The sequence below is a fragment of the Chlamydomonas reinhardtii genome, chromosome 14 (assembly GCF_000002595.2).
Source record: "Chlamydomonas reinhardtii strain CC-503 cw92 mt+ chromosome 14, whole genome shotgun sequence".
Taxonomy (NCBI): Eukaryota; Viridiplantae; Chlorophyta; class Chlorophyceae; order Chlamydomonadales; family Chlamydomonadaceae; genus Chlamydomonas; species Chlamydomonas reinhardtii.
In genome coordinates this window covers 1,615,582-1,632,470 of record NC_057017.1, presented here as the reverse complement: position 1 = coordinate 1,632,470, position 16,889 = coordinate 1,615,582, and the positions used below count along the sequence as shown (strand labels likewise).

The window sequence follows — 16,889 nt, the reverse complement described above, 5'->3', positions numbered from 1 at the left end:
CCAGTCGAGTTGCCTGAAGGCGCGATGGACTCGAGCTGATTTGATTCCGCCACTTGCACAATCCCCACTCTCTATGTCCTCGCTCATATGATGAAGGTGGCCTGCTGTGACCTGCTGACCCTTCTCGTCGAGCCTTTCCTCAACCTACGTGCGCTGAACTGCTGAACACCCCTCCGACTTCCGTGCTGTGACTTACTCGGGTCTGGCAGTTGTGGCCTAAGTCTGCATGAGCGACTGCGTAGCATGTGGTGCACGGATGGAACCCTACTGCTTGATCCACGATCCCGAGGAAGCCCCATGGCCGCGAGCAAGACCGCGAGCACGACCGCGAGCATTAACCGCGGACACTGGGGTCTCCTTGGTTCCTTGCCAGGCAAAAGCACCTTGCCCACACCACAAACACAGTCGGGATCAGCACTTTGTTCAACCTCAGAGTGACGCTATTTTTCAAGCGGCCTCGGCCGCTAGGCGCTAGCTCCTCGTGACCCCAAAGCCTGACCTGCAAGTGCAAGTGAGTGCAAGTGCCACGGCCATGGCTAACAGATGCGAAACCCAGCCATGCCATGTGCACGTGCCCCAAACCCGTGACGACCCTTTGCCGCCATCAAGGCAGGGCGGCATGTTGTTGCCTCCTGTCACCCGTGTGCCCGCCAAGTCCTGCCTAGCTTGCCCATCCGCACAGCTCCCTCAACTCTCGGACCCTGACCTCGAACCCTGATGCGTCCTCATGAGCAGCAGCCAGGCACGAACCTCTTTGCACGCACAGTACGAACCACATGAACAACACGCACAGCGGTGAAGGAGCTCACCCCATGTGCACGCGGACTTGCTCGGCCCTGCTCGTCTGCCCTTGCTTGCCGGGCAACAGCCACTTCCTCCCAACAGCAACACTGCAACAGCTTCCGCCAATTTTGTGTGGACCTCTTGACCCCATGTGGCCATGTCTGCCGTCTGTGTCTGTACGGCGTGCCACCGTCTACAACCCCCCCCCCCCACACACACACACAAGCATGCGCCAGTGCCCAAAACCAGTACGGTATGTGGTCTCCAGGTTGGTTTCGGGCGCATCCTTCTGGTAGTCCCAACGCCAGCCCGGCCGCCGTCGCCCAGCCCAGCCATCCCAATACAGCAGCCGCCTTCCGTCAGCCAGCCATGGGCCCGACCGTCCATAGCGTTTACCGTCGGTTACGAGGTAACATGTGAATTCGCAACTTGCGCTACTGACTGCCTGCTCTCGTGCCGCCTGCAAGCCCACTTCGCCTTCCGCTCTGGTCTACGTACGCATTAGTTCCGCAACGCACGTCAATATGTGGTGCGCAATGCAAACCCATCCCAAGCCCACGCCTTAAAGCCAAAGTCAGTGCTCGCGCCCGCGATTCACTGCCTGCATGCCGCCTGGGCCTTCACACCGCCCCTGCAGGCACCGCAGCAGCCGCTGCAGTCGCTGCCGCCATCCGCGCACACGCCGTGCTGTGCCCGCCTTCGCGCCAGTGCGCCAGCTGGCAGGCGCCGCAGCAGTACCGCACCGCCTTGCACCTGCTGCACAACTTGCCGCCGCCCGGCAGGATCAACGCACTGGGCCCGTCAAGGCTGCAGCAGTCGGGGTTGCCACACAGCACCGCACCACGCCGAACAGTGTCGCCGCCGCCGCCGTCACCGCAGCCACCACCAGTCGCCGCCGCCTGCGACGGCACTGCCGCTACAGCCACATCCGCCGCTACAGCCACATCCGCCGCTACAGCCCGCAGCCGCGCCTCCAACTCCAGCGGCGACAGCAGAATTCGTGAGCCGCCCCGCAGCGTGAATTTATACCAACCGCCGCCCACAACCCTTTCTGCCAACGCTGCCCGGGATGTCAAAATGTCAAGAATATGCTCCCCAAGCTCGCGCTGACTCGGCGCCTCCGTATCACAATGCACTGTAAGCACGGGGCAGTCGCACCGCCTCGCCATTTCCCCCAGGGCCCCGAGCGCAGCCTTCCGTGCCCTCTGGCCTTTCTCGCCTCCTACCACCAACGCGGCCGCTGCAGCCGCCGCCAACGCTGTGCCGCGCTGGCCAAACAGCTCGGCGGCGGCTGGCTGCAACAGCTGCAGCTCCTGCGCCGCCGACCACCACGCGGCGAAAAAATCAATCACAACCTCCTGCGCATCAAAGTCGCCGCTGCTCGCAACCAGCTGGACAAAGTTTCCGGCCAGCACAGCTTCAGCAAGGTTTGTCGCAATCAGGCGGTCGACAAGGCCGGTCCAGGACTGCTGCTGGCGGTGGCGCCGTCCTCGGCCCAATCCCGCCGCCACGTCACCCGCGCGTGTCGCCGCCTCCGCCTCCGCCGCCGCCGCCGATGCAGCTGCCGCCGCCGATGCAGCTGACCCGTCGTGTGCAGGAAGCCTCGCATCTACAGCTGCTACGCCCTGCACAAGCACCAGCGAGAGCATTTGCAGCCATGCAAGTATGTTCATGTAATGGCAGCTGTTGCTCCGCTCGCATTCAGAAGTGGCACGCGGTGCGTCCATTGCCACCTGCCACGCTAGCGCTGGGACCCACTGCTGCACGGCTAGGCTGAGAAGCAGTCGCTGCTGCTCCCACCTGGCAGCGGCACGAATGGAGCCAGGAAAGCTTGGTGGCGGCGGCGGCGGCTCGGCACCGGCGGCTGCAGCTGCCCGCGAGCCGTGGCCGCCTGCCACACCGCCGGCACCGCCTGCCGCTGTGGCACCGCCTGCTGCTGTGGCGCTGGCGCTGGCGCTGGCGCTGGCGCTGGCGCTGGCGCTGGCGCTGGCGCTGGCGCTGGCGCTGGCGCTGGCGCTGGCGCTGGCGCTGGCGCTGGCGCTGGCGCTGGCGCTGGCCTGCGGTGCTGACTGCCCCTGTGGCGGCTGGTCCCGCGGGCGAGGTCGCGGCGGGGCGCCAAGTTCCGCATCGGTGATCATTCCGACAAGCAGGCTCCAGCAGGTGCTAGCGGCGCTGTCTGCGGCGGCGGCAGCATGAGCCGGCGGGGCCGTGGCTCGGGCCGCCGGCATGCCGTCCGTGCTGGCGGCGGCAGCGGCGGCGGCGGCGGCGGCAGCGGCATCAGCCTGCAGCAAGCGGAGACCCGAACCCAGGGTCACTACCAGCGCCGCCGCCGCGGGCAGGGAGCCGTGCGCCATCAGTACTGGCCAAGCGTCGCCGCCGGTGCACTTCAGGACAGGCGCGATGGCATCAAAGGCAGCACTGAACGCGGCTGCGCGGTCTCCGCCGTCACCGCCGCCGTTGTACCGCAGCGCCCGCTCCAGCGCCGGCAGTAGCCCCGCATCTAGAGCGCAGCGCAGGCTGTAGCTGGGATCGGCTGCTGCCGCTGCCACGGCCCTAGCTGCGGTTACAGCTGTAGCAGCCGACTGCGGCGCTGCTGGCACTGCTGCTGCTTCTGGCTGCGGCTGCTGCGGCCGCAAGGACGACTGCCGTTGCAGCGGCTGCGGCTGCTGTTGGCCATCGTGCAGCTGCTGTGATCGGTGCTGTTCATGTTGTTGCGGATGGCCGCGGTGGCGGCGGCCCGGCGCATCCAGCCGCAACAACACCAGGGTATGCAGCGCGTCTGGTGCTGCGGACACGTTCCCGCACGCCAGCTCCTCCAGCACCACCTCCCACAACCGCGTCAGCCGTGGCGCCGCCTGGCGCGGCTGCAGCTGCAGCAGCAGGTTGGTCAGCAGCAGGACAGCTTTGTCACGCAAGTGCGCCTCGTTCTGCAAGCCGGCAAGCTCCCGATAGGCGGGCCAGCACGAGGCAAACAGGTCGAACACGCCCGCACGTGACAGCTGGCTGCCGCCGCCGCAAGCGCCTCCCCCACTGCCTCCCCCACTGCCGCCCCCACTGCCGCCCCCACTGCCGCCCCCACTGCCGCCCCCACTGCCGCCCCCACTGCCGCCGCCCCTATCGTCCCTACTGCCGCCACTGTCGCCGCCCGCCGCGGCAGCAGCCCGCCGCAGCAGGCAGCAGCTTGCATTTTCGTGTGGCGGCACCCCGGCTGTCGGGACCCCCGCTGACCCTGCCGCTAGCGCCCCTGCCGCCGGCGAGCCTGCATCTGCTGGCGCCGGGGGCTCTCCGGCGTCGGCCTCCCCCAGCGGCGGCATCAGCAGGGGCCAGGGGCCGCCGCTGAAGGTGCACAGCATGCCTTCCACAAAGGCGCGGGCAACGGTGAGGTTCCCCACGGCCGACGACCGCAGGGGGGCCTGGGGGCCGCCTGCTGCGTCGGTGAGTATGAGCGAGCGATCCAGCCCAGCCGGCAGCCGCCGGCGCCGCATGGCAGCAATCGAGTACCGGCGGTCGGGTTGGTGCGGCAGCAGCGGCGCCGCCGCCGCCCCAGCCGCTGCACCAGCCGCCAACGGCGCCAAGGGAGCCGGTACGCTGCCACCACTGCTACCACTGCAGCTGCCGCTGCCGCTTTCACCGTTGCTGCCGTAACTGCTACTGCCACCACTGCCGCTTACACCGCAGTTGCTACTGCCACCACTGCCGCTGCTGCTGCTGCTGCCGCTGCTGCCGGCGGGGTCCTGCTGGAGGCTCTGCATGCCGTCGCAGGCGGCGGGCAGGACCCAGACCAGGAAGCACTGCACGGCGGCGCCGCACAGACACTGCCGCAGCAGGTCAGCAGCAGGCTCACACGCAGTAGCATCGGCGGCGGCGGCGGCGGCGGCAGTAGCATCGGCGGCCGGTGGCCCCAGGCCGACGCTGTGCGGCGCCAGCAGCACGTCCAGCAGCGCGCAGAGGGTGGTGGCGAGGGGTGCCGTTAGCGCCGCCGCCGCCGCCTCCACATCCTGCTGCGCGGCCCCGCCCGCGCCCACCCCGCCGCCGCCGTCACCTGCCTCCGCCGCCCTTGCTGCCATGGCCACGCCTCGCAGCAATGCTGCCGACGCGTGCTCAAGCAGCTGGCTGCGATGAAGCGCCGCGAGAAGCTCCTGCTGAATGTCCTGAGGCGAGCAGCCCCCGCAAAGGTCGTCGCCTGCAACACCGTTCGTCCAGGCGGCGAGAGAGCCCAGCACGAGCAGGCAGTCTTGTAAGCATAAGCGGCGCCAAGTGCGGCGCCCGGCGCCCTCGATCCCTTCTGCCGCCTCCAAGGCGCTCGCTGTCGCGGGGCGTGCTTTGCCCTTCGGGGCACCTGCTGCTGCTGCTGTTGCTGCTGTGGAAGCTGAGCTTGCGCAGCAGTTGCGAGCAATGCGCGCATACACGCCCAACAGATCGCCCCGCAGCAGCGCGAGCGTGACCAGCCGACCGCTCGCGACGTGGACTCGCCAGCAACTCGCGGGCTCCCGATTGTCACCCGCGTTCCGCATCAGCGTCAGGCGCAATGCAAGCATGGCAGCAGTCTCTTTCAAAAACGCCACGGCTATCTCCAGGTTGGGGTCTGCAGCGTACGCGCGGGCAGCCCAACCGTGCGCGGCGCAGAGCGCCACGAGCGTTGCTGCGTCTGCGCCCAGCAGCTCTTCAGACCGACATGCGGCCTCTGCGGCCCTGAGCTCTCCCAGCGCAATCTGTGCCCGTGCGTTTTGGTGGCCGAGCTGCGGCGGCAGCGGCAGCCCCGCGACTGCCGCGAGCGCTTCTCGCACGCGCTGCCGCTGCTGCGGCTGCGGCTGCTGCTGCCGAGGCTGCTGCTGGGACTGATGCTGCTCCGTTGTGCTGCTGCTGCTCCTGTTGCTGCTTCTTCCTGGAGTGCGGGAAGCTCCGCGCGAAGCGTTCGTTGTGCGGGTCATGCTGCTCTGCAAAAGCAAAAGGTCAAACGACAGTTCGATTGCTTGATTGGTAGGATGCAGTGGAACTGCTGTTGTACAATGTGAACAGACAGGTTGAATCCCCCCCGTCCATCCCACGCTGGCCCCCTCCCCATCAGACTTACCACGGCAACGAACCTTCCATCCCTGTCCTGCGCGAGTCCCACACGCGTATCAGGAGGTGTGTGCGCCTGTCACACACTTACATGACATCATGATTCGCATGCGACGCGACGACATTGTAAAGGCACTATTTAGGTGCGCACGAACAGCACCGCACTAGGCGCTCTCCGCCCCTACTCGTTTTGCTTGCCCTAGGTAACCGCGCTCAACTGCGCACCTCGCGAGCAATGTCCCAACACTACTCCCGCTTCTCGGCGGCCCTACGTGCGCATAGTCCAACACTCCTCATTGGGGCGCAGCCGTGTCGCTAAAAACACGCCGGTAGCCCAAGAGGCAGCCCCCCCCCTACCGGCCGACCATCCACTAGCCAGCAGCGACCGCTACCTGCCTGCGTGCAACATATCCTCGGGCGCGTGTGCCCGCCGGTAGGTGCGCTACCATACGCACCACACAGACCGCATGCACGCCCACACATCCACGCCAACGCATCCACACACAGCCCGCTCCCTTCGCGGATGCCCTGCATGGCCAAGGGAAAGTCCATACAACTCATCAACTTCCAATGTATGCTTCACAAGCTGCCCTGCCGCTGCTGCAGTCGCCGCTGCCTCCCAAACGCAGTACCAACAAAAGCACACCAACCCACACCGCAACTGTCTCCCGTGTAATCTCTCAGACCCATCCTGGGAATTCCTTTGCGCCGGGACCGCCAAAGCTTGAACCCATAAGCAACCACAGGTAAGCGAATCAACGAGGGCGTGAGTAGGCAGCACGTCCCATGCCCGAGCCAAGGTCTGACCCGTTCACTGAGCGCCTCCGCTGCCATCCGATAAAATTCTCGATCCATATGCACGGCCGGCGTAAACATAAGCAGGCCTGCCATCACGTCCGTAAGCGCATCCCGTCGCCTTTGCCGAAATTCAAAAACTGGACTTCTATTTTGCCTCCCCTTATTTCTCCGAAGGCTCCTTGCAACGCACGCGCAGTGCCCCAAGGCACCACACGAGCACTTGTTCAATCCGGGCGCACGGCGTGAGAAGCGTTCAACACATGCCGTGCACATGGCATATCGCGCACACACACGATACGCCGCATCTACATTGTATGGCATGCCCCCCCTTCGACTCTCCCATCGCGCGACCGCGGCATGTAAGAAGGACAAAACGCAAACACACGCACACATAGATACCCACATACAACCCCCCCTTCAACTCACGTCAGAGCCCGTGTCAATATAAGTGGAGCGCCATGCTCGGGTGCAGCACAGCACAGCACAACTACGGTACGAAAACCCCCAAAAATAACCACACGCCTGCGTCACCGTGCAACTCAGGCTTCTGCTATGGCAGCCCCCGGATAGGTGCACAAATGCAATGATCTGGATGGCAAGGCAGGTTGGCTCTGCCTCTCAAGGGAAAGATCTAGGATGAAAAGGTCGCGCAAGCGCCACGGCTTGCCGAGCACGTGCTGTACGAACCTTCTTTTGTACTCTCTCACAATTGCCTGTTGGCCCCGGGCTATATGGGCTGCAAGAAAGACGTTTCTGCTGGGATCCCTCCTATGCAACTGCCGTCTCTGCGCCACAGAAACACATAAATAAAGCCGGCAAAAGTCCTTGGAGTTTCCGTTGTGCAATACGCCCTTCTGTCCGACCTGCGTTCTCCCGCCTCGCTGCATACTACGGCGTGCTCATGCTACAGCACGATCGGTTCCTCATTCGTATCAGCCCCTCTCTGACCCCTGCGCCCCACACCTGCCCCGCATCCCGCAACAGGCATGGAGAGCACTGACAGCCCCCACCCCAATCCTGCTGAGCGCAGCCCACGCTCCATCGAACCTTCATCTCCAGCGGCTGTTTCTGATCCTTCCTAGTACCATTGTCAAAGTATGTTGTGTATCAGTAATGCTCCACGTTGCGTTTGAAGGACGCCCCGCCCAGCAGCCCAAAGTGCGCGGCGCGCGGCGCGGCGGCGGCCTCCTTGCGGCGCCGCCAGGCCGCCACCACGTCTCGCCCCGGGCTGTCTCGCAGCAGGCTCACCTCCACGCGCCCATACAACTTGAGCTTGCGGATGCTCAGCCGCACCTGTAGGCACGCGCACGCGCGCGCGTGCGTGTGCGTGTTTCCGTGTGAGCGTGTGTGTCGTCTTGTGTGTTTGTGTGTGAGCGTGTGTGTATGTGTGTGTGTGTGTGTGTGTGTGTGTGAAAGAGAGAGAACATGTGCGCGGGCATGTGAGCGTGTGAGCGTGTGTATGAGCATGCACGTGTTTGCGCGTACGAGCGCGGCGCACGAGGTCGCAACCACCCCGGGCCCTGGGGTTGCCAAGTCCCTGGGCGGCCTCTCATTCGCGCCCCCGGCCACGCACACACCTGCTGCTGCGCGTTCTCGTCTCCCGCCAGGATGCGCAGCCGCCGCCACACCACCTGTGGATAGCCGGCAGCAGCGAGAGGGTGTTGTTGGTGGTGTTGTGGTTACGCAGTAGGGTACTACGAATGCCGCGGGATGGTGGTCGCGATCGGTAAGGAGAGGCAGATCTCCGGCGGTCAGTGTGCCTCCCACGGCTCCGCACACGCCTCCCTCCGCCAGCCCCTGCCTCCCTCCCCCTCCCCCACCCCCTCCCTCCCCCTGCCTCCCTCCCTTTTCATCCCACCTGCTTGCTGTGCGCGGGATCCACCGTGACCACGTACTCCGTGTGCTGCTGGCAGCTGTCCTGCGTGCGCAACGGCGTGAACGGCTCCTCGTCGCCAGGGCTCACGTGCGTCGACATGCCCTGCGTTGTTGTGGACGGCGTGGATACAATTGTTTTGTATGGCGGCGGTAGCGATATGCATGCAGTGTGCCGCGTGCTGTGAGATGCGGTGGCCGTGCGGTGCGCGGCGCGGCGGGTAGTTGCAGGTGGCAACCGACGCAGCATGACACGGTCGCGCAGGCAGGCGCCAGGGCAGGAGGAGGCCCCTGATTAGGGAATGTGCGTCACCCAGCGCCGATCTGCGAGCCCGTGTTTCAGGCGTTACCGTGGCCCCGTATGGCCGATGGTTGCAGAAAACCTCCCAATTCGCAGGCAGGCCAAACAGGCATGCCAACCCCACCCACGCAAAAGCACAAGAACAGCAACCCCCGCAGAAGCACACGAACAGCAACCCCCGCAAAAGCACACGAACAGCAACCCCCGCAAAAGCACACGAACAGCAACCCCCGCAAAAGCACACGGACAGCAACCCCCGCAAAAGCACACGAACAGCATGCACCGCATGCCAGTGCACGCACCTTCATCTGGAACCAGCTGGAGTCGCTGATGCCGTACGGGAACATGTGGGCCTGTGGTGGTGGCGGGGGGTGGCACTGGTTGCGTGCGGGGTTGGGAGCAGGGCCGTGCAGCTGAGCCCACGCCACACCCGCGCGGCTCACACCGCCACCCTGTCCGCATTTTTCCGTGCCCCGTAACCTAATTGACACTGCACCTTACGCCGTGCCCAGATATACTTGTAGAAACCAGAAGCACCACTCGCAAATATGTATCTATCAGTCACAAAAGCACGTGATTTCTTACAATCATGTTCATGCCATGGCTGAAGGTGTATTTGCTCAGCTCGACCACGCGCATGCATGGCGGGAAGGCGATCTCCACCCACACGGGCCGGCTGGGGTCCTCGGAGGAGACCGTGAACCAGGACCCGGCGCCGGTGTCGGAGTCCGAGGAGGAGGTGCGGAGGATGGAGTCGGCGTCGCCCTCCACTGTGTCGCCTGGCGAGTGGCGAGTTATATATTGATGGTTAATGATTAGTTTTGAAAATGGTAGACGGTGGAGAATGGAAGTGGAAGCGGGCGCACGCGGGGTTGGAAGGCGGTTTATATAGCGCACACCGGCATACGCGGTCCTGCTAACATGGCATTCTGAGAGGCACAGCACTTGCGTTTCTGCGTAAACGCTTCGCTTAGCTTCCCTTAACATACGGGAGGCTTTACATTTGTCAGTCCGTGCATCCACTCCTGGCGCACCCACCCGACATGCACACGGTCAGGTTCGTGGCCAACTCCTCCCACACCAGCTCCATGGGTATGCAGATGAATTCGCTGCCGCCTGCGGGGTTACATTCATTGAACATTCATTCAAGAAGTGAAGGGGGTGGTTGGAAGGGCAGGCGTTCATGTGGAGAACGGAGCGATTAGATAGTTCACAGGTATGAAGTTCCGAGACTTCCGACGCCCAGCGGGAACAGCAGGGGGAGGTGGTGGAAGGTGCGCGTGTGTGTGCGTTGGGTATGTGCACGCGTTGGCGTGTGCACGTGCACGTGAGTGCATATGCGTCAGGCCGCCAAGGCGCGGGGCGGTACGAGCGTGGAGTAACAGGCGGGCGGGCGGGTGGGCAGGCGGGGTGTACGTCAACAGCCGCGTCCGACCGCACAAGAGACACAGCCTCTCCCTCTTCAGTAAACAGCTCCCCCACCCACCCACCCACCCACCCACCCACCCCCCCACCCACCCACCCGCCCACCCACCCACCCACCCCACCCACCCACCCACCCACCCCCCCACCCCCCCCACCCCCCCACCCCTCACACGCACCAGGCAGGGAGTACTCCACGCTGCACACGTACGTCTTGCGCGGCACCGGCGGCCCGCCACCGCCGGCCATGGTGTTCAACAGTGCCAGTAGCCGCATGCCGCCACCGCCACCTCCCCCCGCCGCCACGCCGCCGCCGCCGCCGCCGCTACCGCTGGCCAGCCCGCCTGTGTCGCCGTTGCAGTTGCTGCTGCCCGGCGCCGCCACCAGCGCCCCCGCCGTGTCCTCGCTAGCCACAGCCCCGCTCGCCGTCGTGGCGCCGCCGGCGCCTGAACAGCCGCTGTGCAACCCAGACGCACGGCCATCGCCCGCGGCCGACGCCGCAACCGCCGCCAGAGGTCCCGCAACAAGGGCGTGTTGGTTGGGGCCGCTGGCGGGGCGGATGCCGCTGCAGCCGCCAGCCGCCGCCGCCGCCGCCGCGGCGGCTGTAGCGGTTGTAGCCTGCTGCAGCCGCTCCGGGTGGTCTAGCAGCTGCAGCCGCTGTGCCATGGCGGCCATGAGCATCTCCCTGCAGCAACAAAACAAGGTAGACGCGTTGCGATTCTGTGTAGCTAGCCGCACCAGGCATACAACTCAATCCCATATGTGTGGACCCATCCATGTTCCCTTCAGCGGTGCCCACCAGACACCGCATGCCCCGCATGTGGACAGGTAGGGCACGCGAGCACGTGTGTACGGCACCCCCGCACACGAACCCGAAGCCCCCCCACCCACATGGGAGGCCCGTGCCCAGGCGTCTCCGCCGCCAGCGCCGCCAGCCGGTCGTTTGACAGGAACGGCAGCCGTACGCCCCGAAACAGCTGCCGTACAGTTGCATCGTCCAGCTGGTGCCGCCGTACATAGTTCTGTACGAACAGCAGCACCTGCTCCTCCGTCTGTACGAACAACTGCGGGTGGTCCAAGATCTCCTGGATCACCTGTGTGGGGCGCGGCGCGGCGCGGCGCGACACGTGTGGGTTTCGGACAGGCGCGGCCACGTGTGTGTATCGGATTCGGACAGACGCAGCCACGTGTCTTTCGGATGAGCGCATCAAGTTTGTGTTTTGGACAGGCGCGGCCACGTATGTGTTTCGGACAAGCGCAACAGCGGCAACACGCAGCACAGGCGCAACACACGCAAGGAAACAGGGTAACGTGTGTGTGCCCCCGCCCGTGTCTTGGGCACGGGCCCACAACCACCTCGCACACGCCCCCGCCCTCACCTCCACCGGCAGTCCGTCCGTGGACTTGCCGCAGCATGTGTTGAAGGAGGTGGCGACCAGCGTCACGCAGGAGGTGCGGAAGGCGTCGCAGTTGTACTGCACGGCCTGGCGCAGGAAGGACAGGGCGTTGCTGGGCTCCAGGCTGTTCTGCGCGAAGTCGGCGCAAAAGTCCTGATGGGGGGAGGATGGAGGAAAGGCAGGCGAGGGGGATTGCACCGTTAAAAAACATTGGGAACAGGATATAAGGCAAATAAGGGAAGGGAGGAGTTACATTCATGGAGGGAGGAAGGAGAGGTATATACGGCGGGAAGGGGTGGGAACGAGGCAAACAGAGGGAGGAAGAAACCCGGGCGGGGCACATCCTGACGCCCGAACCCAACGCATACACCCCCAAGCCAACATACATCTTGAACCCACATACAATGCATACACCCACAAGCACAAAGCAGCCATCTAGCACCCGGCTCGGCACCAGCGCATCCAAACCCCACACCCATAGGCACACACGCACACCCACCCACCAACCTACCAACCCACCCACCCACCCACCCACCCACCCACACATCTGAACCACCCTACAGGCCATCCTGATCCCCGAACCCACATACACCTCATAAGCCAACACAAAACAGCTATCTCCTTCACGGCTAAGCGCAAACCAAACCCCACACCCAGAGGCATACACACACACACACACACACATACACACACATGTATCCACAGCGGCTCTACATTGCTGCTGGCCTGCGCAGGCGCATGCACACCCTTTCCCCGTGTCGCCCCTGTGCCGCCCACGCCCACCTGTATGGCAGGTATGAGCAGCTCCCTGGACGCCGCAAACAGCGCCAGCACGTTCGCGTCCGTCAGGGTGATCTCCTGCGCCAGGCGGCGCCAGCATCGGGCGCCAGGGGGTTACATTCATGGTTACTTGCAACATGTGGTAGACGGTGGACAACCTTGGGGAACAGGAGTCGTCAGGGGGGCGAGCGGGCAAGAGGTGGCGGCACGGCCGAGGGCAGCACTTGGCAGCGGACCCCGGCGCCGCAGACAGGCTCCGGTCCACATTCTACAGCCTCATTTGGAACGCCTTCACATCGCAGTAATAACTCACGGCACTGTACTCGCTTTCCCTCTAAGCCCTCACGAACTGTAAAATAAAGAAGTCGCTTCCCCACCTCTGTGTAGAAGTATTCAATCAGCAGAGGCCACGTGTCGCCGCTGTCCTCGAACCCCAACACGATACGCCGCGCCGCGCCCTCCGCAAACTCCGAGCCCAGGGCGCGTCGGAAGAACTCGCCTACATGCGGCCAGGCGTGTACAAACGGCAGGTGTGACGGCGGGTGTGAGGGGCTGGCGTGTAAGCCTCCGGTTCCAGTGCTCTTCCGTACGGAGCACCCCGGTTTTGTGTTTATTTACACCCGCCCTGCCACCGCCCATCAAGACTGGAGTTTGCGCCGCCCGCACGACGCCGCATGCGAGGCGCAGTAAAGACTGGGGTCGTGGCACCAGGGCAGCGCACGCAGCGCGTACAACTCCGGACGATACAACTCCGGACATGACTGTGCGTGTGCTTCGTCCAGCAGTGGCGCGCAGCGGCGTTCGCCGGCAGTACCATGTGGGGGAATCGCACGACTCACTGTGGTATGCAAGCAGCAGGCTGTGGAGGCGGTACTCCTGGCCGTTGGGCCCAACGACCTGTACGTTCATGAGCAAGGCACATGTAAGCGAATGAATGCGGCGAGGGCTGTACCGAAGGGCGTTCCGGGGGCAGCGGGGCAGCGGTCCCACAGCCCCGGGCAGAACCTATGGCACCCCCGGAAAGCGACGGGTGACCGAGGCAGTGCCCCGAGCCCCCCTAGCCCACATCAAACTCAAATCGCCGACGTAAGGACTCACAGTACAGTCTGCAAGCTCAGAAGTCTTGAGAAAGTCGAGGAATCCGTTGCCAAACCGACCACCATATCGCTTCGCCCGCACGATGCGTCCGCCCGTAGATATCATCTGCTCCCCGGCGTCCGCACGAGCCAAGTTCGCATAACTCCCCTCCCGTCGGGTAGGCGGCGACCTCGGCGACGAGGGCATCGTGTCGGCAAAAAGCGCTGTGACTCCAAGAAGCCGCCAAAATTTCACAATAAGGCTAGTATGAGCGCTGGGAGCTCAGGGGTCACAGGCTGATGGACAAGCCTTGGACCCGACATGCATCGTTCTGGAGTCCTCGCACAAAGCAGAGCAAACCAGCAGGGATTTATGCGCAGTGAAGGTAAGTTGTGCCAAATAAGGATGCATCCATGCAATCGCAGGCTTGGTTTTGCTGCAAACGGCGACAATTGGCATGCGCAGCATGGTGTTATCACTGCCCCGCTCTGCTCGCTCCAGCAACATTTATGACACGACTCAGTAGCATTCCTTAGCTTCAAAACGCTCACTGGACTGCATTACTGTGTCTGTGAAGAGGGGCCAGGAACCTTGCTGCAAATTCCTCACTCTGGGTCCAGGAGGCGCTGATTTGTTAGACTGCCGACTGCTTTCTCTACGACAGCTATAAAGGCAGGATTTTGGTACCAGCTGCGGCCAACAAGGCCGTCTGGAGTGGGACCGTCCAGCAGTGCCGAGAGGCGAGAGCGACCTCGCTTCGGGAAGACAAGTTGCTGCGGACTGCCAATGGATGTCTGATTCCACTTGAAATTGACAAGCACTTCAAACAGGTTGGTGACAGGGGCTTGGCAGGGCTGGCCGGCCAGATTGCGTGTGCGCGGGAGGGAGCGAAGCTCGCCCTGCATTCCAGTGTAGTGGCGTGATGATAACATAGTATTAAGTCCATGTCTGGCCTATTGCGGTGCTCGTGGTGCTGGGAAGTGGCGCCGAGCAGCTGGCGTGGAGCGGTGTTCGGAGGGTGCGGCTGCGGTCGACCGTTGTGCCCAACTGCAGCCGACCGCACAGGCCCCGCATTTCCCCCCAGCCGGCTGATCCGCAATACGGTCTCAATCTTTTAAATGACCTGTGTGCTTGCTTCATACAGCATGCCGCTCCATTGGCTGGACCAGCCTGCGCTGTGCCGGGTCCAGCAGTGTGGGGAAAGCGGCGGTCAAATAGCAACGCCGCGCCTGATGGCTGCGGCCAACCAGGATACCCGTGCCAGGTCACAGCACCACATGCAAGCGCCCCAACCATGCGCATGTAACTGCATCAACCCTGCAGGTTCACCAGCTGCTGACCACGCTGCCCCATGACCGGCCGGTGCTGCCAGCGCCCGCGTTAAAGCACGCGCAGCCGCACACGCGCTAGCGCCAGCAGCAGTCGCAGCGGCGGCCGCAGCCGCTGCCACAGCAGCAGCAGCAGCAGCAGCTGCAGAAGCTGTAGCATAGCAGCGCCCGACCATGTCGCGTGGTCGGCGGCGCGGCGGCGACGACGATGACGACTGGGAGGAGCCGGAGGCGGATGACGTTATGTCGGATGAAGATGATGACTTTGACCCGAATGCGGAGGAGGAGGAGGAGGACGACGGGGCGGGGGTGATGCCCGGGATGGGGCACGTGCACGTGGTGGCCACGCCGGGCCACGCGCCGCCGCCCGAGTATGAGGAGTATGAGGAAGAGCCGCCGGATAGCGACACCTCGGACGACGAGAACGATGAGGACTTTGACGGCGGCAAGCGCCGCAGCGGCGCTAAGAAGCCCCGCGGCGGCAGCGGCCGCGGGCCGGGCCGGCCGCCGGGCAGCGGCAAGCGCAAAGACGACGACGGTGAGGGCGGCGGCCGCGGGCGCGGGCGCGGCCGCGGGCGCGGCCGCGGGCGCTGGGGCGGGCGCGGCGCCGCCACGCCGGCGCTGCCGGGAGGCTCTGGCACGGGGCCGTCGAATGAGCGTTACCGGCGGATCGCGCGCGACATGGCGCGGCGGGCGGGGCTGGCGATCGACGCGCCGGCGCCGCCCACGCCGCCGCCAGAGGTGCTGCAGCAGCAGCAGCAGGCGGAGCAGAAACGGGTGAAGCAGGAGGTTGAGGACCTTACTGGCGAGGGTGGTGAGGGAGGCACGCCGCCGCTGGCGCCCAAGCCGCCGCGGCCGGACCCCAACTGCCCGTATGAGCGCACCTATGAGGAGTTCGTGCTGGCTGAGGCGAAGGAGCTGCGGGCGCGCAACGGCGCGGTAAGACTGACGTGTAAGGACTGCCGCAGTTCCGGCAATGTGTCTGCGCCACCTGGCGAGAACAGATGTCTTGATCCTCAAGGGCTGCTGTTTTGATGTCGTCACGCTGTGTCGTAAGCTGTCGTGTTTTAAGACTGCTGCCGGGGCATGGAGTGTGGAGGGACAAGCTAGGGAGGCAGCAGCCGCGCGCACGGGCCCACTCACCTACCGTACGTGTACAACCACCTAACTTTGCTTGCACGTACGCCCTTGCATGGCTTGTTGCCGCGTGTGTGCTTTGTGGTTTGGCGCGGCCGGGCAGGGCAACGCCGCGCCGTACGCGCCGCCGCGCAACAAGACGCACTGGGACCACGTTCTCGAGGAGATGGAGTGGTTGGCAAAGGAGTTCATCAAGGAGCGCGGCTGGAAGCAGAAGCAGGCCAAGCGCTGGTCGGCGCACGCCATAAAGTCAAACCTGTCCCTGGAGAACCGGCACGCGCACCGGCTGCAGCAGGAGGAGGCGGCGGCGAGGAAGACCGCCAAGAACGTGGCGGCGCAGGTGCACGGCCGGGCGGGGGCCGGCGGGTTGCGGTTGGGGCCGGTTGTTGGGACGGAGGGATCGTGCCGTTGTGGGTTTTGAGGACGGTCCATAGCGAGGTGGCAGCGTGCTAGCGGCAACATGAAGCGCGACCACTGGGATGGGCGTAATCATGGCACTGGGGCAGCGGCCGGGGAACGCTTGCGTCGGGGCAGTGGCCGCGCCAGAGGGGCGGCGCGCGAAATGGTGCCGCTTTTGTGGCGGGGCTTTAGGGGCACTGCTTGTCGCGCTTATGCTTGAACGGACTGCCGCATCACCCCGTCACGCCAGCCCCCACTAACATGGCTCACAAACACACACGCACCCACTTGCAGGTTGCGCTGTTTTGGACCAAGGCGCGGCGGGTGGTGGCGACCAAGGTGGCGCTGCAGGTGGAGGCTCGCAAGAAGGCGGTGATGGACCGGCACTTGGATCTCATCGTGGGCCAGACAGAGAAGTTCAGCAAGATGCTCGCAGCCAACCTCAACGCCGCGGCGGCAGAGGGTGAGGGAGGCGCAGAGGCGGGGGCCGGGGGCGGGGGCGGGGGCGCTTAAGTTCGGTGGACTGCATTT

At 64.5% G+C, this 16,889-nt stretch overlaps 3 protein-coding genes across 3 annotated transcripts in view; 1 reads left to right on the top strand and 2 right to left on the bottom strand.

Moving 5' to 3' along the window:
- Positions 1-26: 26 nt before the first annotated feature.
- Positions 27-5,768, bottom strand: CHLRE_14g618926v5 (uncharacterized protein). Its single transcript, XM_043070142.1, has 2 exons — positions 1,577-5,768; positions 27-1,414 (listed from the first exon to the last, which is right to left on the bottom strand). The coding sequence occupies exons 1-2, from the start codon at positions 5,712-5,714 to the stop codon at positions 1,404-1,406; spliced, it is 4,149 nt and encodes a 1,382-aa protein (XP_042916815.1). The 5' UTR covers positions 5,715-5,768; the 3' UTR covers positions 27-1,403.
- A 154-nt stretch (positions 5,769-5,922) lies between these two features.
- On the bottom strand, positions 5,923-13,858 carry CHLRE_14g618900v5 (uncharacterized protein). Its single transcript, XM_043070141.1, has 13 exons — positions 13,516-13,858; positions 13,257-13,314; positions 12,795-12,916; positions 12,421-12,495; positions 11,620-11,790; positions 11,132-11,334; positions 10,420-10,925; positions 9,857-9,934; positions 9,404-9,597; positions 9,121-9,171; positions 8,504-8,623; positions 8,223-8,276; positions 5,923-7,938 (listed from the first exon to the last, which is right to left on the bottom strand). Exons 1-13 carry the CDS (start codon positions 13,618-13,620, stop codon positions 7,753-7,755), a joined length of 1,923 nt encoding a protein of 640 aa, XP_042916814.1. The 5' UTR covers positions 13,621-13,858; the 3' UTR covers positions 5,923-7,752.
- A 110-nt stretch (positions 13,859-13,968) lies between these two features.
- Positions 13,969-16,889, top strand: part of CHLRE_14g618860v5 (uncharacterized protein) — a 20,434-nt gene continuing 17,513 nt past the window's right edge. Inside the window, exons 1-4 of the mRNA XM_043070140.1 lie at positions 13,969-14,324; positions 14,818-15,761; positions 16,063-16,299; positions 16,653-16,821. Coding sequence (XP_042916813.1) covers positions 14,997-15,761; positions 16,063-16,299; positions 16,653-16,821 — 1,171 coding nt within the window. The 5' untranslated portion in view covers positions 13,969-14,324; positions 14,818-14,996. The remainder of the gene's footprint in view (positions 14,325-14,817; positions 15,762-16,062; positions 16,300-16,652; positions 16,822-16,889) is intronic.